Here is a 24,303-nt window from a genome sequence, read left to right as displayed (position 1 = left end):
TTTTATTTTCTAGCTAGCTTTGAAAATTAACATGCAAGTTATATAAGCACTTTTAAATTTTGCATAACATGCTATTTAAATATGTTACATTCATAAAAGTCTACCTTACTACATTTTAAAGAAAAAAACCCCTATGCATGGTCATCGATATTTAACACCCAAAAAAAATCTGTCACCAAACTCAAATACATAAACATGCTTAAGTAACAGATTTCCTCAACTCAGTATTTTTTTCATTAAATTCAAATTCATAAGTGACATGCAGAAAAGAGCCTGTTACTTCCATACATTTGGTGGAGGCCACAGTCTTTAGCTGTAGTAATTGTGCGTTTGCAACAAAATTCTACGATTAAATTCCACTACTTGAGTTGAAACACTAAATATTAAGACCATCTGAAAAAAAAAGTTTTGTGTCTCTCTACTATTTCTATTATCCTAAGTCTACATTAGTAAGCAGTGGGACAAAACCATAGCAGATCCACAGAATGAAACATCTAGTGCTGAGAAACTAATGTCCACACTGTATGTTTTAGGTGTTTTACTTGAGACTGGCTCTCATCTGGCCCTGGAATGAATGCCTATTAACAGTCAAAGTGCACCTAATCATTTTATTTCATCTGAAAAGAATATAAAGTCTGGCACTAGTCTGCAATTCAAGCCAAAACCTGGCAAAAAGGCAGGCCTGTGAGAATTTGTTAAAAGCATGCTACTGCCAGAAGTCAGTGACAGCACATAAAATGCTACTGTAAGCTGACCCACTTATGTCACTTGAGGCAGTCATAATTCACAGGAACAGCTACACTGTTTAATTACACACAAACTGCACTTGAGCAACAGAAAGTGACTCTCTCACAGGGCTAAACTTGTACACTGTTTTACTTTGCATGTGTATCTAAAGAATGACTTGCTGCTAATTATTAATACCACCGCTTTTCACATTCTGGTACTATGTCATTTCTGTAGATACAGGCTTGCCCTTACAAGATCTGTACACTTCCTTCACAAATACTCTAAAAGAAGCCCTTTCTTTTAATATCCATTCATAAACACATTTCAAACAGTTGGTCAGCTTTCATATCATAGGTGTGAAACGCCACAAAAAAAAATAAACATTAAAGAATCACCTCTACAGAATAAGTTATTTGATAAGGAAGAAGATTGCGAAGAAGAACAGAAGGCCATAAATGAACAACATATGGAAAATCCCATTGATCTTCTGTACATGATGAAGATGTCACTGTGTCTTTTACAGGAACAATATTGATGATGAGTGAGTGGTTAGTTGACCTCACAGACTGGCATTTCCTTTGTAACAAACTGTCAACATTTTTCATAATGTCATCAAATGTAATTCCTTCACACATATCATATTCTCCATCCACTCCATTTTCATTGGCTAGTGGTTGCAAACTCAGTACGGATCTGTAAATGAAGATGTTTTATTAAACACTCAATATGAGATTGAATTCTTCAATCATGGAAAAGCACCATGAAACGCTAACATTCTAGTATTATTTGGATTTTGGAAGATTTGTCACAGTATTCATTGTCTGCCTTTACCTTGCTTAGAGGAGGAAGCAAAAGGTGGTCTCGACCCCGAAAGTTCATGGAATTGTACCAGCTGGGGTTTTTTGTTCAGTACCTCCACATACTTCCCTTGCAAAGAATGGACTGTTGGAGATTCTTATGAGGAGGCTACTGAATTCCCTTACAAGTCCTGCTACAATATTCCTGTTCCAACAATTCACTCCTATGACAGATCTGCAGGAAGTGTCTTTCTTTCCAGTCACATAAAGCATCAAGTTTATGGATTATTTTTGTAAAGCTTTAATCCAATCAGCTGCTCCTTGACTGAAGATTTTTGTTAGTAAACACTTCCTCACTGCCTAGTGGAACTCACACATATATGTGTACAATGAATCAGAATGTCACTAGACCTTACTAAATAAAATATAGTTAGAAATATTAACGAACTTACATTACCTACAGTAAAAAGTAACTCATTTAATGAAAGTGATACACAGCTGTCATCACAGTAAAAAATGGGGAGAGTGTTTGGGAAAAAACAGAAGGAAGAAGTCTCCGTAATCATAAAAAAAAACCCAATCAAAGCAAACATCTGCCTAAAAGTTGGTGACAGTTCAGCTAAATTGTACATACAAACTCACTGAAGTTTTAAGTGGTTATTAGCTTGAAGGTGCTAATAGCATATCTATGCTGGAAGCCAAGTCTTTCTAAGGTTGACAAGTCTTTTTCCATATCTGTGGTAGAATTTAAGTGTATTTCTTTAAATTTCTTACTTCAGAATCGCAAAAATCAAAAGAAGCCTTTTTTTAAAAAACAAAAAAAAAAGCCTGTAATACATCACTAGACGTCACTCCAACAAGAAAAAAAAGTCTGTGCTGTGTGGATAACAATCACTGTGTTCCAGAAGCACCCAGACTTGGATTCTTGAAGTAATGTAGCTAATTTAAGTGTTTCAGTAAAATGGGATTTCAAAAGACTTCCGATTCAAGAAGTAAGTAGTATTCTGTTTAACTTGGACTAGATGCTCTGAGAAGATCCTACCCAACAATGATAGTACAGTATTAGTTATGTTAGGTAGCAAAGGGAAAGAATTTTTTTTAGCCTAATTATATAGATACAGTAATCAAAAATGTATAAACATATTCCATGATAAAAGAACAATGTAGTAAAGTACCTGTAAGACGACAACGGTATGTTGAATTCATTTTCTGGTGAAGCAGCCCCTAAACATCTTCCTTCCTCAAAAATATTTAGCGGGATTGAAAAATGATTCCGTATCTACATGAAATAAAAATCCAGTGACATACATTAGAAAAAAATGGGAAGAAAGTGTTTTGAGCCTAGTAGAACACAGAATAAGAACTCTCTCATTGTTCATCTTACCCATTTACCATTCTAAGTCAGGTATTTAAAAAGAACTGTCTCTAATACCAGCAAATCTTAAATGATTTGGTTGTGCGTTTTAATGCTATATTTTAATTATGAAATTAATATACTAGCTGTAAAATTCTTTTTAAGGAGAAACATAAAGCCATGTAAAACCAAACATAAGTAAATCTGAACCATGTAATAACTTTGCAAAGAACTTTCTCCTAAAAATATAACAGATACACGAGTGTGTGGGTCAAAATCCATATGGCAGAAAAAACAAGGGAAGTCAAATAAGGTTTAAGGTTAAACCATCAATGGCCTTTATAATTTGGGGTTATATATGTTTCTTGTTCTTTGCAAACATTGTTTTTTTTTAAGTGAGGGTTAATTTAATGGCATTATTAGCTCTGGAAAAAAATTAAATTCAATTTAGGAAAGAATAAAACAGTAAATCTGGTCATTAACCAAGCCATAAACTACTCTGGGCAAAAGCAGCATGTCAAATGTAAACAGGGACAGTGTCACTACAGAACAGTAATATCTGGACCATCCCTGTGCTTATAAACTATATAATGTTCATCAAAAATACTATTCAATCAAAAAAGATATACGCTCAAAGGGCTCACTCTTCAGTTGACTTGGTACTAAATTTGAAATTCATTTATCAATAGTACAGGATGTAGAAAAAAGAAAATACGATATGATATCCTTGCAGAACCAGGCTAAGGTTAAGAGAGGTTTGATCACTTCACACAAAGCAAATAGTTCAACAAGACTGAAATTAGAGCCAGTACTAGAAAACATTACTGATTAATTATCCTGATCTAAAATCTGGTTCATTTCCATGCCCACTACCCATCTTTGTCACTTTGAAAAAGCTTTTTATTCTTGAAAATCTCTTCTAAATTACCTTATAATACACAACAACAAAGTTATATGTTAAAATTTTTTAAATATGCTTTTAAAAAATTTTTCTTTAAAGACCATAGGATCATTTTAATTCTCTAAAAATTTGAAATAATAATGAAATTATAATGCATGGGAATACAATAACCTGAACAGGAGAACGTATAGTTATCATCTTGCTTCCTTCAACGGTATCAATTTGGCAGACAATGGACCTTTCAACACCTGATTCCTCGTGTCTCACTCTGTAAATACATCGACCCACTTTTGTCAATGGAATCTTTTCCACAGTGGAATGATTATGTGGACCTAGAATTTACAAGATGAGAAATTAAAGACTCAAAGGGAGCATAAAGTTAAATTTGAAAGACAGAAATCTGCATTCAGTAGAATTTTCGGTATCATTCCATCCATTAAAATTTAAAGCAGATGAAAAAGTACAATCACCACTTTTAATATGCCAGTCTTTCAGTGTTAGTAGACAAACAGCCAAGATTCTTTTTTCACCGCAGGAAAAAAAGTAAATGAGTCCATCACTCAAATATTTAAGCAGGTTTTGCCACTGCAAATAAAATTAGTGCCTAAAGAGAAACATTTACAAGATGTAATGGCTTATTAACAAGGTACAGCGCATATATATTGAGAAAACAATTCAACTAATAAATCATATGAGCAAGACTGGTTTGAAAAATAGTTTTGAAAAACTGTCAATTGTTACAATAAATCAACTTAAATTGTTGACACATACACTATTAAAAATAGCTAAATTTTACTTTTAGCTTTAACTATTTACTTTATTTAAAACAATCTTTTCTTAAAAACATCGCCCTTAAGAGTCACTTCTATGAACACACGTATATACAGGCCTCAGAATTATTAAAAAAAATTAATATTTTGGGCAGCTTAATTTTGCATTAATGTGTGAATTCAAACAATATTTGATTGCAGTAAAACTATGAAATAAACATTAGTTACTGAAATAATTTATCATAGTAGAAAATTTACGCATCTAGAATCCAAAGAAACACTCCTTTCATGTTATGTAGTCCCCCAATATTTATTGACCTGTACAAGATGCGGTCTTAAGCATAATGCAGTATTTGCAAAACACAGAAGATGTATGAACTTTGGAACTTACAGATCTGAATGTAAAACCTCTTGCTACTCAGAGTGGTCATTGCTGTGAACTGGTCACTCTCATTTTTAGTTCTGACAAATTCCATATTTAAATTCTCTCCATCTCTTAAATGAAATATTTTTGCTCCAAATTCAACATTAAGGACACTAAAGGAATCACTAGGTGAGACAGTGATGGGAAGTCCTAAAGAATTTATTATCACAAATGGTGCTCGGTCTTTTTTGAAAATGTCTGAAGTTTGACTAGCTGCTTCAGCAAATGCCTAGAAAGCAAAGAATAGATATAAAACACAAATACACTGAATGAGACTTCATCAAGGCAACATGTGTAAACATTCATTAAAAAAATTCTGACACTGCATAGTTAAGTGATCTTTCTTACCGTGCCCAAGTTACTCAACATTTGCAGCCCACACTTGGAGAGGGTAATGTTCAGCTGATCTTTTGAGGAGACATTTATTACTGTTTTATATTCTGGAACTTTGTAGTTTTCTTCTTCTGCGTCTGATTCAACCAATGCTTTTTTAGCCTTCTTCTTCATCTGAAAGGAGATTTTTAAAGAATTCTTATCTGACCACTCCTTCTGTAAAAGCAAGTTTCACCTCAAGACTCTTTTTCTCTCCCTTTCCCACTTTTATGTACTACCACAGTTCTCTTTTTTTAGTTCATATTTTTGTTCTCAAATAAAAACAGAAGAGGGAGAGAATAAAGAATGCAAGGGGCAAAAGATTTATTTCAGAAGTCAATAAAATTCCAATAACAGTAACTAAATTTATGATTATTCAAAAATAAAGAACATACACTTATATACAAACTACTAACATATCCAGTAAATGCCATGTGAAAACATTCATCTTATCTAATAACACTGTGTAAAAACTATTATACATAATTGATTTCCTATTCTTACAACAGTAACCCCAAATTCAGTCTTTATATGTTTCCAAACCAAATACTTATTTCCGATGTTTTCATTTGTTTGAAGGAAAAAAACATAAGTCACATGACATACATTTTCCTGGCCTTCCTGGCATGATTCCTGGAAATCATGTATTTCCAAATGTTGTATTTCAAATCTGGTCAAGAAAATATAAGGTTGACTCACTATATTCTACCCTTCTCCTGCTTTAGGTCTTGTATCTTAAAAAATGCAATAAAAAAGAAAGGGAGGGGGGAAGCATCTCCTTTCCTAAGATAAACACATCTACTTTGAGACCAGAATCTAGACTATTTCCATATGAAAGACGGAAGTGAAGCGGTAAAAGCACTATTCCCATAGTACACTTTGTACTAATCAATAACAGGTATCAGTTTTTCCAATGTATTTCTGCTACAGATACTACTGTGGAACGAGATGAGTGGTCTTTCTAAAATTACTGAATTTACCATTAGCATATGACCGAACTTAGAGAAACTGATATAAAGCCACTATCATTATCTAGAGCAACCGGAATAAAAACTTCTTGCCACCTGAAATATAATATTATTTAAAATAATCTGTGAGTCTGAATCCCCACCTGTACAAGAGCTGTTTTCATTCACTAATTGGGAAAAAAAAAATCTCAGTAACCAACAAGAAGGAACAAAATTGTTAGCTTAGTCTTAGAAATAAAAAAAAACAAATGCACCTTTCAAGGTATTGAAAAGATTTGAGTTCAGCTTTGGAAAATATACCTTAATTTCAAGAATCCATGGCTTGAATAAATCAGTCTTCTCAACTTCTAGTGGCTCAAGCAAAGGTTCCCACACCCCAAACATTTCGTTAAAATAATGTACCTATCAAAATGCAGAAGTCAATTAGGAAATTACATACAACTGTTAAATCAATGAAAGCTCTTCTTCTGAAAACAGACTTAAAGTTCCAGGTTAATTAATTAATAATTACGATAAAATAGAAAATATTTATAATCAAGATTGCACTTTCAGCTCCCACCATCAGATGAAGCAAATGTGTTAGAGAAATAAATGAGGCAGCTAAGTCTCTACTGCAAAGACACACTTCCAAATAAGTGGTATAAGTTGTGTCACTTAAAATATAATTTTGGCTTAAACTGTAGGTACTGGAAGTATAAAGCACAATAAATAAGGAAGAATCTACCTACAACAACCACTGGCTTTTATGTCACTGATTTCCAAGTATGAGCTGGTTTGGACATCTCATGTACAATATTGGTACCATGGAGTATTTTATAGAAATGATACATGAATATATTCTACTGTAATCTTAAATTAAGATTGTCAAAAAGTTTTAGCCAGTTGCTACTTCAAAATTTAATACTGATGCAACAGGCCTTTGGAAACCTGTATGTAGCGTAAATTGTATATCACCAATTACTACTACAACGTAGATTGTATATTACCAATTACTACTACAACATAGAGTGTATATTACCAATTACTGCCATTCACACATTGCATCTAATGCATGACTTTCATTTTAACTACCTTAACATCTCAGTCCCATCCTTCTCCCACAACATGTGTCTGCAGGAGTTTAGTCACCAAATATATGGAATGTTTTTCTTTTCTTGTCTAAATAATGTAACAGATTAATTAAATCTTAATTTAGAAATTAATTCTTAATTAAGAAATTAATTTCTTAATATCTTAAGAAAAGTTTTCTTTCTTCTGTAGGATTCCTCACCTCTAGCTCCAGATGAGAACGTAGGTTGATTAGAGTACTCCAGTTTTTGACTTCTCCAAGAAATGAGGACTTGGCTAAAAGCATTGGTACAGTTCGGTGCCCAACCCCAGCTTCAAGTGTTAGAAAAACAGATTCCACGTTCATTTTCAATGACTCTCCTGTGGGAACCAGTTCAGCAGTTGGATTTGTATCTTCATTTTCATTTGACTCTTCAAGAAACCACATTTTTAGATTTTTTATATCTTTCTTATTCCACAAGTCTGGAGGAATTTGACTAATCTCTTCTTCTGTTGTTTCTGCAGTTTGATAGAAGGCTGATGTAATAGTAATTACGGTGTTTATGATTATTGGTGAAACCTACAAATAAGAAGTTGGAATAATCAGAAATGAGAAGCTAGTACAGGACACAGTCAGCTACTTTCAGACACAAAATTCTAATGAATATGTTACACTAACAAAACAATTCTGTTCTCTACAGGACTCTTACATTTTAAAACTCATTCCTTTCCACAAGCAATAGTTCAACCTATTCAGATTCAGCCCCTGCCTTTCTTCCAGATAGGAGCTTTCCAAACTACAACACCCAATGCTTCGTCTGAACACTTCAAAACTTATCTCTGCACATCAGGCCATTTTATAAAACACAGATTCCAAAACCAAAGCATTGTGACACAATTGTGAATTTTCAATTTTGTTTATTTGCACGCTAAGTAGGTAGGTGACCTGACAAAGAACAGAAACGATTCCCCACTTCAGTCATTCCTGGTTTTATTTTTTTTTAAGAAACATATCTCACAAGCAACCTCAAAGCCTTCTGAGCAGTAAGTAGTAGAGAACTAGAAACTAAAACCACAATAAAAGTCTACCTACTTTTATTGTTAGAGATTTAATCGTTAGATCAGCTGTCTGTGGATCAGTACCTGACTGTTTCATTTCAAAGAAGAAGTCACAAGGCTGTAATACCTACACAGAAGAGTAAAAGCGCATGTTAAATAGAGAAAAAAATCTTTTAAAAATCACACACTTTTAAATACTACAATACTACATATCAAAAGTACCAAAAGGAAAAGTTACCATTATTTGCTTCTTCAAAATTAAGAGTAATCTGAACACTAATAACATGTTCAAATGTAAAAAAAAAAAAAAAAAAAAAAAAAAAAGTATCAGAAGCAGCACCTCAGCCATTCTTAATCATTAAGAATCACATGTCAGTAGCTCCATTCTTTAGGTAACGCCTGCAGATGTCTTCAAATACACAGCATCATCAAGACTGTAACTTCTGAGGAAAACCAGACTTTTCAGGTAAGGGCAACATAGCAACAACAGATACGATTTCCAGCTTTATTTTACAAACTGTTCTTGCATACTCCCATTTGCCAAGGTTTGACAGAACCAAATCTAAGGTACACTATATGCAAAATAGATGTAGTTAGACTTTACTGATACTGAACTGACTGCACAATTTACTCTCCAGTCCTCATCTGAGAAGGTAAATCTTCCAAAAATGGTAATTTCAAACCATATTAATTTTGCAATCTTTCCTGATGTCCCTGTCCATATCTGAATCGGATGCTGAGGGCATAGAGGCACCCTGAATCAGTTTTACCACACTTTTCCCAAATGAGTTTGATCTAACAGAATATCTGTTCATATTATTTTATCCTCTGCTGCTCAAATTATCTTTTTTCTTCTTCTATGTTACAGCCAGGAATGAAAAATAACATATTCTTCTTTAGATCAAGATACATGTGAGAAATGTACAGAAAGAACCTCATCACTTGTGCTACTCTAAATACAGAGGCTAGGTTCCTGGGTATCTGAGGAAACCTGTTCATCAGGATGATGAATTTATCCACCACTAGTGTCCCCAAAGTTTAGGCAATATAAAATCTTCACATCAATACCAGCCTTCAGAAATCCTGTAATTTTCATATAACCTTGTATTTTACTTTTTCTTTCTTGAGTAAAGGCGGCCATGGAACATCATCTCAGTGTCATTTCTCTGACTGTTTTCCCAGATTGAAATTGTATTGTTTCCTGGAAACCTGGCTTCAGAGATTTCATTATGTACATGTTTTCAAAAGGGACAGTTATGCTGCTACCTGCAGACATCATCTTTTTTGACCTCTACTACTTTCTTGAGTGTGTTCTGAATCTTTCAAAGAAGGCACTGTTTTACAAGGTCCTCTGAGGTTTTTTCCCTCTTTATAGCACAAGTATCTTGTCAAATACAGGTCTTTTTCTCTGTTTCTACAGTGTGAGATAACAGATTCTGGCAGAAGATATTCCTGTAAGAGGTAAAGCTTGGTGAGAAGCCTGCTTATTGCTTTCTACAAAGCTAGCCACATTTATGCCACATTTGCCAGCTACAGAAACAGAAGTCAAGCAACTTCACATTGTGTTGTAGCTAGCAGTGCAACTGCATCACTTTCTCAACGACTAGATTGTTAACAGATTAATGCAATCAAAGACTGTCTACCCAAGGACTAAACTGAACTGCTATGAAAGTATCCGATAAGTAGATGAACTGCCAGTCCTTTATGCTTATAGCTTTCATCTTTCCTACGTAGCTCCATAAAGTAAGCAGGCATTAATGAAGAGCTGAAAAGACTTAATTCTTCAAAATTCATGTGCGGTCTGAGGACACAATTAACAATTGGATATACTGTCAAATTAAAGTTTTCCTCTGATACAACCATATCATTACAGAGTTAACATTACTGAGTTATAGTCTGCTGTAGAGACAGAAAAGCTGTAAGAAGCTCCAAGGGTCAATGCATTCCCACCTGGCCAGTAACTAACAAGCCTGATTCTGTTGCCAAAATATAAACAGGCATTTTTAATATAATGGATCTGTGGACCTTAACACAAAGGAATTTATGAACAGCATACCAGATCTATCTATTTCATAATACATACTTCCTATTCTGCCTATGATGCTTTGTTATTCACTTGCATAGCCGTTTAATGCAAAGTTTCAGATTGAAAGTATTCAAAATTTACTGCATTGCATTTGCAATAGTGTACACTCCTAAAATTCTATTTAGTTGGCTTACACAGGATATAAGAGATTATTAACATTTTACTCCTCTGGGGTCTTAATTTTAGCTTGTCATACAAAGCAAATCTCAAAGACATAGATCAAGGTGATGCTTTTGGCATATCAGACAAAGCAGAATAAAATCAAGAAAGTAAGTTAGCCATAAAATTTTACTCGTAAGTCTATAATACACATTCTAATGATGAAAGCTTCAGAAGTAACTTGCATTCTAGTCGTAGAAGTTACACAGCACCTTTTAAATACAAACGGGATGTTTGCAAACTCACCGTAGTAACATTTCCTTTCCTTTTTTCTGGTAGAAATGGGCACGCTTTCATTTGTATCTCTTTAACAGCAGCTGTCATGCTATATCTTTCAGGGCTTTTTTTAATGAAGACTTCACACTGTGTTGTAACCACCAATGCAGGAGCATCACTTCTTGTTAAATCAGCCACAAACACAATCTCTGGATTTTTAACAACAACGTTCATTTCCATTGTAGATACAGGCTGTGCAGGTGCTTCAAAAATATAAATGAAATCAGATTAATTGTTCAAAGACTCAATTGTCATTATTTACATCTCTCTCACAACTTACAGAGAGGTTCTAAAGATTTACTGGTAAGATCTAGCATAACTGATGTCAGAAAACCTGTAGATCTCTGCAACTGATTTATTCCTAGGCTCTTCACTGGAGATACAAAACCATTAAAGCTCTAATCATTTTCAGATACAGTAAGATTCCACAAACCTTCTTTGTCAAAATGAGAAGGACAACAGTATCACCACTGTTATTACCTCTGACACTAGTAAATATATCAGCTTCACTAAATATGTACATTAGCCAGCTATGATAGAGTCTTATGAAAATGCTGGACACATTATCTTCTGCTCCCTGGGGCAGCAAAACATTTTCCATCACATAATAATGCAGCATTTACTAACGCTTGATGTAACCATTTGCAGGACCAATATACTTTTATGTAAGACTTTCCAATTTGTTTAGACTTTAATCATCTACTAAACAATCACAGCAGGCCTAGCTGAGGTGGATATGTGGGGTACAGGAAAACTAAAACAGAAAAAAGGGCATTTGCTTTGCAGACCTAATGTGATCTTCCCAAGGCCTGGAAGCATAAATAGCCCATTTCCTGCTCTGATGATCTCATGGACTAATTTCTGATGTCAGGTATAGGGTGCTCTGCTCTAGGAAGGGAAAATTGGTCACTCAAGCTAAAAGCCTATTTCCTGATGTAGGAAGAAACATGCATCAATGGACAAGTGAAATGACAACATTTCTGGGCAGCAATATCTGAGAGGCCGAACTCATATTTAAGCATAATATAATATGCTCCATCCTTCTCAGGAAGGATGAAAATTATAATGGTGGTAATCATCATTTTAAACCTTCTTGAGACTGTGAAGATAGCCAAACAAACCTAGAGAGTGCAAGCTGTAATTGTACTTTCGCATTTTATTTTCTAATACATTTTTAAGTATTTCCTTTCTCTGGTAAGACAAAGCTTCATCATTTGGAAATAAAGACCAAGGGACATGAACCTATTTCCATGATGCAAAGAAACATCAGAGGTTAAAAGCAGCTGTTTGGTACACACAAACATAGGAAACTGAATAAAAGGAGTATTATAATTTGTAACATAGCATTTAAATACCAAAATTAAACATATTTAAATACAAATTTTTAAATATTTCCAGTAGGTACCTTGCTCCTTTAAAGGTAATGACTGTTTGAGGTTTCTCTGTGCAGCAGCACTTTCTGCATTAGCCTTAAGGAATATATCTGCAACAGTAAGTAGAAACTCCATGCTTGCACAAAGGTATATCTCTTGGACAATCACATCCAGAACAGTGCCATCTCTCCCCTGTTTATAGCTTATATCCACCATAACTTTCTTTTCAAATCCATGTTTCATTTCCACCATCCTGAAAGACCATTAAGGTGGAATTTAACCAGATAATAACAAACCAGCCACAAATACTGAAAAACACTCAAAATCCTCAATCCAGTTCCAATACATTAACAAGAGTGAATTTAAAAGCAACACAAAAAGATTTAAAACATGTCCAATAAAACCATTAACATAGTTTTGAAGTTTTATAGAATTTAACTGGTCTTACGTACATTAGCAGAGGTGTTCACAATTTTAACAAGGCAAACCATCACAATTCCTTGTTTACATATCAGAAGTATTATACTTTACTGAAGTTTGTTACTCTTCATGAAAAAAAAAATCTTATGTCTTACTTAGCCAGTGGCTTATTAAAGCTGAAAGTGTAATTTGTTTCTATCTGCATTTATTAATTTCATATTTAAAATTTGGTTTATTTCATATTTAATGTTTGTTTCTAGCATTTATATTGGTCTCATAAACATGTGGAACAAAACGCAAGTAAGACACGTAGGTGGTTCTTAAAGTACATGTTACTGTAAACTTACATCTAAACAATTGCAGTTTTAACAAAACACTAAAATGGAAAAATTTGGAGTTCTTTGTCAGATAATAAACAGTAATTTATGTCAAAATACAGACCTTGGTGTAGCCTTTTGGATTGATTGTCTTTTATCATCTAATGTACAGTTTGCCAGCTTGACTGAAGCATTCATTGAACCATCTGATAACATTTTGAGAGCAGCTGACATCAAAACTAACTTAAACTCTGCAAGCTTCAAAAGTTCATCTCTCTGATCCAAATTTGTAACCTGTTAAATCAAATGAAAATCTGCTGGTAGATTTGTTTAAAAGTAATGGAAATAATACACAGGTGTGATATACAGCTCCACTCTAACTGGTAAGATTTCTAATAATAATATATTAAATAAACCCACTAGTAATTCAGAAGACAAAAATCAGTAACATACAGACAAAAGTAAAAAAAGAAAGAAAGCTTTATCCTTCTACCATCTTGCTAAAGCAAGCTTACATTAGCGAGATGGAGACAATGTTTAAAAGAAAGTAGAATTGGTTTGTTTGCTGTTTAAAAATACATAGTATATGCAAAGACACCAAACAAGAAAGTTTTGCCTCTTATGACTATGTAGTGTTTAGCCAGATACTGGAAAATTTTTCAAAATATAAAATAACTATAAATTTAAAATAAATTACTACCAAACTTTTAATAAGAAGTTTCCTGAAAAGTTTTTTAAATTTAATCCAAGAAGAATAAAAATGCATTCATACTGTAATACAAATTTAAAATCTCTCTCCACAATTTCATTTATATACATGCGCGTGTCCACACATGCTTGTGTAACCAAAGAATAGGTTGCCTCCGTCTGCATTTTTTAATTCCCAAACTGTATTTTAAACTAACATAAGTTTTCGGCACATTTTTAATCAGATCACAGGAGATGGCATGTATTATGTGCTACCACTAACCATTCTCTTTGCTGTACTGTCTCCTGATTTAGTTTAAATAGCTCTTTATCATTTCAATCATGTTTACTACTATTGCTAGAAATCACTTTCTCTGCTCATAAATTAAACTATTTCTGTCAGAATTTCTAGGGCTTTAGGCAACTTAAAGCTGTTTCTTTCTCTTTGTAAAGAAAATTGTATTTACCTGTTTTGCATTTGGACTATACAATACTAAAGTCAGAGAGTCAAATCTGAAGTCCAGTTTTAGTGTTGTTTTTATTTTCATAGGTGAATGCAGTTCCACCACAGCTGATGTCACAACAGTTACACCTTTCAGAAATTAGAAAAACACTTAATATTAAAGAAAATTACCTGATTGCAAATAAGAAAAAAACCCAACAAACCAAAACCAAACTCCCCAAACCAGTGTCCTCATTAATGACTACAAAGACAACTTCCTCCACATGTAAATCCATCCACACTTTGGATATGTTTATCATGCTCGCTATAACTACTTCTGGGAAAATCACACAATGTTTGAGAAAATATAATTCTATACTTATACGTGCATTTTTAACCACCTTAAGACATAAATATAAAACTTCCTTTAATGTTATATGGTACTATGTGCAAGAATGTTACAAAGAATACAAGTTTATTTTCATCCTCATTTGTTCATGTTACCAGGTTTTTGCCAGTTTTCATATTTAATAGATTCTTTTCTTAACCCTATTTTTTTTTTTTCATTTTTTTTTTTTTAGTGTATTCTGAACAGTTTATGGGCAATGATGCATACTGAATAGGAACAACTTTTAGGGATGCCATCATTATAACAAGACAAACAGCTCTAAAACTAAACAGCAATGGAACCAGCATATGCAGGGAAACGAGTAACATAGCAACTTCCCAAAGCTGGGATGCTACCGAAACCAGCTGACAGCCTTTTAGGTGCTCACTGCATTACTGCAAGACAGTCCCTATGATAAAACAAGTCATGCTATAGAACTCACTGCAGTAGCCCAGTCGCTCCTATTCATTATCATTATTGTCGGGTATAGCTCAAACCGCCATGTCAAGATTACAGAGGTATACTGTTAAAAACGACTACATCTGGTATCCTTTCACTAAGGCAACTCCAAAAGAAATAATAAATTGACAGTAATACCTAAAAATGCTAGACCACACGTAATTTTAGAAAACATTACCTGCAGAGTGCTGTGAAGTACTATGCATATCACTACAATGGCTAGTCGTATCTTTCGGTTCTGGTAAAGATGTTGACACACCAGAGCTTCCACCTATATTTTCATTTAGTGTCCTCAATATTGTCGTAATGTCTTCCTGACTGAGAATTAGCTTAAAAAAAAAGATTGCTATTTAACTCAGAACAACTCAGTTTATGGAACTTTTGTTAACTAAAATCAAAGTTTACAAATAAACATATAAACAAAATTAATCTCATCTGATTCTCTGTTTAGGAGACTAAAGAACCAAGTAAAATGTTTTTCTCAAATCCACACAACCCCTTACAGTAAATTCTAGAAATTAGAAGTTGTTCACCTATTATTTTGGTTTTGTCCACAAACTGTCTTTACAAAGCTACAATTTAGAAATTGAATGTTAAAAGTTGTACACATACAGTTCGACATATAGTCGCCCAAAACATTATTCACATTCAGTCACAAGGTACTTTACAGTAATGTCTACTAGTTCTATTTCAAAATTGGGCAAACTGGTTTTGCTCATACAACTGACAAGCTTTACATTTTTTGCTGTTAAATTTAAATGAGCATGTGCACTTACTCATACTCAGGCTTGTCATAGGTATGATTACAGCAGGTGATGGCACTGCAAATGAGCAGACCAATAAATCCCAACTTTTTCCATTCCTTCTTTGAAAGACACTAACTGACAGGTCAAAGAAGGCTATAACAGCATACCCATTTCTAACTAGCAACAGTAATATATAGTACAAAGTCTGACTGCAGTATCATAGGTGAAATACGGAGCTTAGATTAGAACAGAAAGCTATTCACTTCCCTTTTCCCCATGAAATCAAACTATAACCTAAGGAAACTTGTATGGACAGAAAAAATTAATCAATTTTCCACATATATTTTAACAGCTGCTTTCAGAAATGAGCGCTTACATTCATAGGCTTGAGTCTGCCAGATATTTCAATATCAGGAACTTCATTATACCACGCAGCGGCTAAATTTCGTTCAACGGCTACTTCCAGATTGAGTGGCTGCAGCAACTGCACTTCAGTTTGCAACGAACCCTGCTCATAACACGATCTGTGAACAGAAACAAAATACTCCCAGATTGACATACTCCACATTGTAACAAGCACAAACACATTTCTGTCTTTTCCTCATCTTTTTGAATAGTACTGTAAAACAGTCTTCATACTACCCCAGTATCTCCAGTTAAAGCCTTACTCCACCAACTAGACAGCTTTTCTTGTCAGGAAGGGGACATACCAGGCACACAACATACTAACTTCTTGCAAGTCAGGACCTCTGTTTGAAAATCCTCTTTCCTTCCCTCTCTGCCTCCCAATTCCCTGCACCAAGGCCCATTGTCAAACACTGTTACAGCTACCTGACTTGATATCATTCCTGCTACGTATAGTTGAAAACCCCATCAAAATAGCCGTTTACAAATGGGTATTAAACTGTTCCAAAGTAGTGAATGATGTATAGGTCTATTATTCTACACAGTATTCCCTGAACAAGAATTTGCTTCTATTAAAAGATGAGTAGATTGCTATTTCTCCTAAACCATACATTTTAATTGCTTTTGCAAAATCTTTATTAATTTGCTGCTAGATTTCAAGATAATAGTGTATCCACCACCCCCAACCATTAACTAATTATTTTGATAACAATTTCTCAAAGCTCTGCAACTGAAGTATCCCTAAAGAAGTATATGAATTTAAAAAAAAACTTGACACTACATTACCTGTATAACTTTAGTTCACTCAATTTCACCGTCATAGAGTCAACAACAGGTGGGAGATTATACCGTGTTTTTGTTTTAGCAATAAAGAATTGGTTCTTCACAGTGATCAGACCAAGATCAGCCACCAGGACATTCGCAGACATTGCTGACTGTGGAACTATCACAACAGGTGCTTTAATATTGATATCCAGTGCCAAACGGGAACTACGTTCCGCTAGCTCTTTTACACCTGTTGCTGCTTTCTCTGCTGCTTGAACAGTTGCCTCAGTAACAGCTTCCTTGGCAGCTTGGAAGTTATTTATAAAAGCCTAGGAAAAGAATAAAGAACTTAGGAATTTTACTAAGAATTACACTACTTCAAAAACACTAAGAATCACAGCTTTTAAAATAGCAAACCATCTTGAGATACTACTTTTGCTAAGCAATTTTTCTGAATTCTTTAATAGGATGATCTCCCCTCAAAATAAGATAAAGCGTGTATATATATATGTGTGTGTATATATATAAAAAAATAAATTTCCATACTAAATATTTGGCAAATCAGATGGTAACAGCAACAACCGTGTAACATGACTTGTATGACTTAAATTTTATTTACTCTTATGGAGAGTAAAAGATAGATTTATTTAGCTGAATGTATGGAGAAGTCATTACTTTTCATGGTTTATTACTTATATTTCAGTCTTATAAACAATGAACAGCGTATATGTCTAAAAGCTACCACAAGCCATTTAAAGAAAAAAATTACTAACAATAATAGCAAAAATCATTGCTGAGCCACCCACTCCATAATAACAAACATATGGAGAAGAAAAGTAAATAGCCCAACCACCAATCCCAGTGAAGCTTTTACAACAGTACATAACAGTTCTTACACAAACAGGCACCACCCCATATGGGATGCTTTATTCTTTTCTAGCTCTGACAATGCTATCTGAATGTTAAGGAACAGTATCTGGAAAATTTAACTTACCAAAATAGATGAAACAAACTTGTTGACAAAAACTACTTGAATACACCCAACAGTTAGGTAAATACGATTGTCAACAACATCCATATTTGTATATGCAATGCCATCTGTAGCATTCACATATGATACCATTCTGAAGTTGAAGACTTCTTTTCCTGTGATGTAAAGAGCCTGAGAAAGAAAATAAAGTGTATGTCTCTTATAACATAAAACATAAAATAATAACATAAAAACTTATGCTGGAGAAACTGAATTCCAAAATAAGATGTAGTACCTCATACTTCTAAGGCATTTTTACTTCAAATATCTCAACAATAAATGAAAAGCCCCCAAAAAACCTTGAAATAGCTGAAAATATTCAGTTGGAATCTCAGCTTGAATAATTCTGTACAACAGAATCAGGAGCATAATAACCAGCTGAGCATCACAGTTGCACAAAATCAATGTTGGCCTAACAATCATGGGTTGTCAGGACAAAATCAGTCTGCCTATAGAGCTATAATGCTCACAGAAAATCCATAAAACAGTCTTTTTTTAAAAAAGATAATCATAAGTTAGAGCCCACAAAGTAATTTAGCATCTATATTCCATTCAGAAACCAATGATACATGCAAATGCATACCTTTTTATACAATGCTGCATCATCAGAATCCACGACAATTATGTTCTTTAATTTTGCAGTCACTTCTGTTGCTGTTTTCTTCATGATCACTTGGCTATCCAGACCTTAAAAAAAAAAAAAACACATACAAAATCTAGAGACTATTCTAGTACAAAGTTTTATGCCTTTGTGATTAAAGTTTTGTTCCTACCTTCAATGTGAATTTCAGCTATTCTATGTTTTTTCTCTCTAATAAAGATACGTAAACAGGACAAATCCGCACAGATATTAAGGTCGATAACATCTTCATACTTTGATTTTTTGGATGCTGTAGGAAATACAAAATAATAAAAATTACAGCTTTTCAAGGAGGAGGTGTAATATTTTTGTATCCCTTTGCCAAAGCCTAGTTTATATCAAGCCTGCAGCACTGGCAAAATGCACTGCACTCATACTAGCAAGCACAACACAAACAAATTGTATATATAGGATTGTATATACGAGTCCTCATGAGCTCCACAAACTGTGGTAGTCAACATCAGTATTTTACTAACTGCAAGAAATATATTTAATATGTATCTATACAGAAAAATTCAAAATTAGAGTTAGATTATTCAAGGACTAAGCAGTTTACTTCAAATAGTGGTAACATGATAGGTACACTAATACACTACCCTATCTGGTCTGTTGATTAGTCATCTGCAATCAGTGGTCTTGTTTACATACAACAGGTGACTTCTTATTAAATCTCCACCACCTACACTTTCTAAACTTCAGTTTTAAACATGAAAATACCACTAATACAACTAGACACTGAAGAGAAGGAGCAGTGGGTATCCTTCAAAATTAGTATGGGCAACTTAAGACCTACAAAAGATAAAAGCACAAATATAGTGCTTGTCAGAACAGAAGTGTCCAAGTATTTAGCTCATTTTTGGTTTTCTCAAAACTAAGTAAGAATAAAAACATTCTGTTTCATGTTAACAGAAATAACCTCTATTCATTTTGAGTAGACATGACTGACACCACACAGCATTATCCACAGGTACAGTGCTAAATACAGAAGTCAACAGATAAGGGACAACCAATAACAGTCCATTTTTTCTTAAAGTCAAACCTGAAGTAATGTTATAAGCTACTTCAAACAACAAAAGGAAATAGCGTATCTTGTATTCAGGGACTTTGACTCCTAAGTGGTAAATTCCTATAGGTAATCTATATACCAAGCTAAAAGCAGCAAAATTAAAAGTAATAAACATTCAATCCATTTTTTCCACAGCCTAGCTTTTGAGATGAGATGTTACCTTTATGTATTGCGTGTGAGTATGTTACAGCTTTCTCAACCCTCGCAATCAAACTATGGTTCCTTAAATACACTAGCTTCAGTCACATGATTTTATTGTATGTTGTTAACAGAAGACAAGTCATAGTAAATTAAACAATAACTACCCTCAGTCAAAGTTTAGTTTGCACAGTGGTACAGGAGTTGGGGAGGAGGAGGGAGGAGAATCACCTATGAAAGCTTTTTAGCTGTGTAAAGTCTAAATTGTTGCATGTTAATACATAGGAAACTGATTTTATCCTTTGCCTCCAAGATTTCTGGAAGATACCAAACAGTTCATCAGTGTTCAAGCATGTCCCAGTATAAATGAAGTCAAACAACCACCATGAATGAGAACAATCTCATGCAGAAAAAAAATAATTTAAAAAATAGTTAAATAGAAGAATTTTTTTTTCACAAAGCAATTTTTCCACCTTTTACTTCTCAGTTCTACTGTGCTATGAAGACTTACAAAACACCTTCAAAGAACAAGCTGAGGAACTAAACTTCTTAACAATCTGATGGAATAGTAAAAAATTATCAGCTGAAAGACAATGGCTGTGTGACATATTAATACTCTTCCCGCATCTCATCCCAACTGATGTCTTATCATTCCTCAGGCAAATGTTCTCTTTCATCTTCTTCCATCTCACCCCCAAAACCAGAGGCTACAAAGCTTAATTTCTGTCATTTTGTTAACAGCTGTTTGGCTCCAGACATAGTTACCTTTTCTTTCATAATGCTTTAAAAAAATTAACATCACTGATTTCATTTAAGTACATATGGGAGTATACACTAGACTTACAAACATATTTCTGTTTTGCCAGGCAGAAATATGTTTGTAAAGGCAGCACAAACTGACATTCTCAAAAACATCTCAGCAAATGTTGCAAATGTGATACTTGGGGTTTAAAGAAACCAAACCAGTACTGAAGTTTAACTTGAAATGCTTGTAAAAACTAACATCAGTGAATGCAGGCAGTCTCAGAAATATGCATCAGTGGGTTGGCTAAGTCAGTCATACAAGGGAACTACTGACATCAGTAACGCAGAGCAAGTATTATAATACTTCAGTTAGAAGTACCTAGAGAATTTTCCTCTACCACAATTTTTATGTGTTTTCTTTTTAGTTTTAGTAACTAGCTGGACCCTCAGCGTTTCATGATAAACAGCAAGCAACGATTGCAAAGATCTGAGAGATGTCCTTCTCAGAACAGAAACCAACGTCATAGGCATAATGTGAGCATTTAATAGACACAAGATCACAAAATGAGGCAATCTGTTTGTTTGCTCTTGCACATCATCAAGAAATAAGACCTGACAAATTCTTGGTTAGAGAATTATAAAACTGCATAGCAAACAAGTTATTCACAAGAGATCGATGTTTCTCAAATATAAGGCAGTAAAGTAACTGTAAGCAATCAAAAGTCTCAATTCATTCCAGAAGAAAAAAAAGAAAAAAAAAGGCAATTTATGGGGATTTTTTTTGCATATACTCAGTGGCTTGAATACACAGCAAAGGTATATCTTGACCAATACATCAGAAAACTGCACATGGAAAGAGATGAGATTAACCTTATTAGAGCAGAATAATTCCTTCAGGCTGGTATTGTTGGATAACTGACTGGCCTGCCCCCCTTTCAGGAAGCAACAGTGCTAATACTTTTGCAGGCCCACAAAAGCTAGGAACCCTAAATTTATACATAAATCCCAGATACCTGCAGCATACCAGGTACCTTTGATAAACATAAGGAGGCTCATCAGACTTCTCTCAAATTGCAGGAATTCATTATGTGACCCTAAAAACACAGTGATTGATATTAATGGATGCTATTACCCACTTTTTACAACAAATGACTGAAAACACTAAAGCCACCTTCCACTATGCAAGGACTTCCTATTTACTACACTTTAAGGTAAATCCAAATTCATGTGCCAGTTCATAAACCAAAAGCAGCAGTTCCAACAAATTATTCCTACAAAATTGGTGCCACACAGAATTTAGCCATTCAGCAAATTAGTAGATCCCTAGTAGATCATTCTTCTGGAATGCAAGAATGAAATGCAATAGTGTATATAAAGTCATTGAGACAGGCTTAAAAGATTTGAAAATACATCTGTTTTCTTCCTTGCTTAGATAAGTGAAGAGAGAGGAATGAGAAGAAGAAGAAAAAAAAAGGAATAAAGAAACTTACTTAATTTCTTAAGGACATCCTTCTTCTCCTCTGTTTTTTCATGGACCGGTTCTTCTGCAACTTTAGTTTCTTGTTTGGGTAGAAGATTATTCACATAGTTCATAGCATTCAGCAGAGCTTCAGTATGCAAATGAACATCTAGAGATGAAAAGTTCACCTAAAAGAACAAGTTATTTTTATGCAATATGCCTCTCAGCCCACAATGAGAAAGTAGTATTAAAAAAAGATATGATACCTTTATTTTCTGCAAAATGTTCCGATAGGCAGTTTTCAGTTCTGGTCCATTAATATCAGCCTATTACATCAGAAGTGCATGTAAAACAAAGAAACAAATCAGGAGAAGTTTGCAAATTTCATTAGAGGGAATTTATTTTAAAAACTACTACAACTTATGATGTACAAGTTAATCTGTTTAGGGAGCAGACAGACTTTGCACATGACAGTTAATATATTAAGGAATGAACAAGTAACGAAAAACCTTCAATTGCTCAATAGTACTGTACTGTTTAGGATTGGCTTACAATTCAAAAGCAAAGTCTGCTCTTTTCTTACCTTTATGTACTCTAGAGTGAGAAGATCATCTTCTACATTATCCAAAGTGGTAATTATGTAAACTGGCTTGTCATTATCATCTTTAAAAAACCCACAACAATAAAAAAAGATTACTTTTTTAAGAAAAGAAAACGAGAAGTTTTCTACAAGTCTTTCATCACCTATAGACTATAAACTATGCTACTAGCTGTCGTTACTTTTTAATCACAAAATCTATTCTGCAAACCTAAAACAGCTAGATGTCTCTAATAAAATCATCAGCACTAGAACATATACACCAAAGCATTGCTAAGAGTATGAGCTCTTGAGTTACTTCCCCCCCAGACCCTCAAATAATTTAGGAAGGAAGTCTTCTTCAGTTGACAAAAGAAAACCCTACAGGCTTTTTGAAGACAAACTCACAGTGTTATTTTTCCATAATTTTTTGATCAGACTACAAGTACTTACCCATATACTCTGGGCACAGCAGACAAACTTCACGAAGGAAAGCATTTGCAGTCATGTCAAATGTTCTCAATTTAAGCTCAGTGCCTAACCCTACAATATCAAGCTGCAGCACAGGTGTCTCAGTATTACCAGTAAGACGACATAATTTAATTAAGACCTAAAAGAACCCAAACAAAAAAACAAACAAAAAAAAAGGAAAAAAAAAGGTAGGGGATTACCTTAATATCAGTTTATATATTTTCATACAATTTACTGTGTAATATGCATTGATCATTTAACTTCATAAAGCAAAGGCCTAGAAAAAATGAACAGTCCAACAAGCAAAAGTGCTAGAATACTGTTTGCTGCTATTTTAACAAAAACTTCAAAAATGCACATGTGTAACACCAAAGTTACACTTACATGAACTAAATTATTTTTAAAAACAACTCTGCAAAGCATTTCATCATGTTCAGTGATGAACAGTTCAGTCAAAACTAGATACTCAGACAGCATGAAGAATTTACTGCTTTTACTGGAATTTCTTTGAACTCTCTGGGTAAGAGTTAAGATTCCCAAGCTGATTATCAGGCAAGAGGATTTCCTGCTTTTTCACCTATGCATGAGAAAATGTTGTTAAATAAATACCTAGCTGAGCTGCTGTTATCTGTCTTTCATAACCAAAGCAAAACAATGATATGTACTCTTCCTTTCCACATAATGCTCTCTACAAATAGGGAAAATCAAACCCAAGCCAAATAAGTATTTTTAAACTATAAAGCAAACAAACACAGTGAAGGTAATTCTTAACAGACACTCAATTGTACTTTTTTCTAGTTGATTGTAAGACAGCTTCCATTAAAGAATAATGTAAAATACAGCATCTGTCTTTAGAATTAAACAAGTTCTTAAACAAGGTCTTGTCATCACACAAAACCCAGTGCATTTCAATTTTATTTGTTTATGTTTTTTCTGTAAGGCGTAGTATATAATAAGATATGTGCAAGCTAGTTGTGAGGTGTTGAAGTAAGCCCTGTAAGCCCTACCCTAAAACAGAACTTGTAAAGTTAACTGAATTTGTATGGTTTATTTGTAGTTATACAGCGAGTACCAGCTGTCATAGCCATAAAGGTAACAACAACAGTGGTAAGAGGCCTTCTCTTTCATTAGGCCAACTGATGCAATCATAAACAGTGTCTAGCATTTGGATAAAAAACTCTTTTTTTCCCCCCAAGTCTGAAACAGCAAGAATAATGCATAAAATACGTCATAT

General features: G+C 34.0%; 1 protein-coding gene across 1 annotated transcript in view; it reads right to left on the bottom strand.

The window, feature by feature from the left end:
* The window catches only part of VPS13A (vacuolar protein sorting 13 homolog A), a 111,188-nt gene that overhangs the window by 42,796 nt on the left and 44,089 nt on the right, over nt 1-24,303 (bottom strand). Inside the window, exons 26-47 of the mRNA XM_074165882.1 lie at nt 23,052-23,208; nt 22,605-22,684; nt 22,288-22,347; nt 22,053-22,209; nt 18,748-18,864; nt 18,558-18,661; nt 17,939-18,106; nt 16,966-17,273; nt 16,151-16,298; nt 15,207-15,357; nt 14,207-14,331; nt 13,177-13,346; nt 12,348-12,568; nt 10,913-11,145; nt 8,456-8,548; nt 7,586-7,942; nt 6,616-6,717; nt 5,324-5,482; nt 4,943-5,204; nt 3,953-4,113; nt 2,702-2,805; nt 1,125-1,422 (exon numbers count right to left, since the gene is read on the bottom strand). Of these exons, the coding sequence (XP_074021983.1) occupies nt 1,125-1,422; nt 2,702-2,805; nt 3,953-4,113; nt 4,943-5,204; nt 5,324-5,482; nt 6,616-6,717; nt 7,586-7,942; nt 8,456-8,548; nt 10,913-11,145; nt 12,348-12,568; nt 13,177-13,346; nt 14,207-14,331; nt 15,207-15,357; nt 16,151-16,298; nt 16,966-17,273; nt 17,939-18,106; nt 18,558-18,661; nt 18,748-18,864; nt 22,053-22,209; nt 22,288-22,347; nt 22,605-22,684; nt 23,052-23,208 (3,735 nt within the window). The remainder of the gene's footprint in view (nt 1-1,124; nt 1,423-2,701; nt 2,806-3,952; nt 4,114-4,942; nt 5,205-5,323; nt 5,483-6,615; nt 6,718-7,585; nt 7,943-8,455; nt 8,549-10,912; nt 11,146-12,347; nt 12,569-13,176; nt 13,347-14,206; nt 14,332-15,206; nt 15,358-16,150; nt 16,299-16,965; nt 17,274-17,938; nt 18,107-18,557; nt 18,662-18,747; nt 18,865-22,052; nt 22,210-22,287; nt 22,348-22,604; nt 22,685-23,051; nt 23,209-24,303) is intronic.

The sequence above is a fragment of the Numenius arquata genome, chromosome Z (genome assembly GCF_964106895.1).
Source record: "Numenius arquata chromosome Z, bNumArq3.hap1.1, whole genome shotgun sequence".
NCBI classification, from domain to species: Eukaryota; Metazoa; Chordata; class Aves; order Charadriiformes; family Scolopacidae; genus Numenius; species Numenius arquata.
This window is presented reverse-complemented; position numbering and strand designations above follow the sequence as displayed.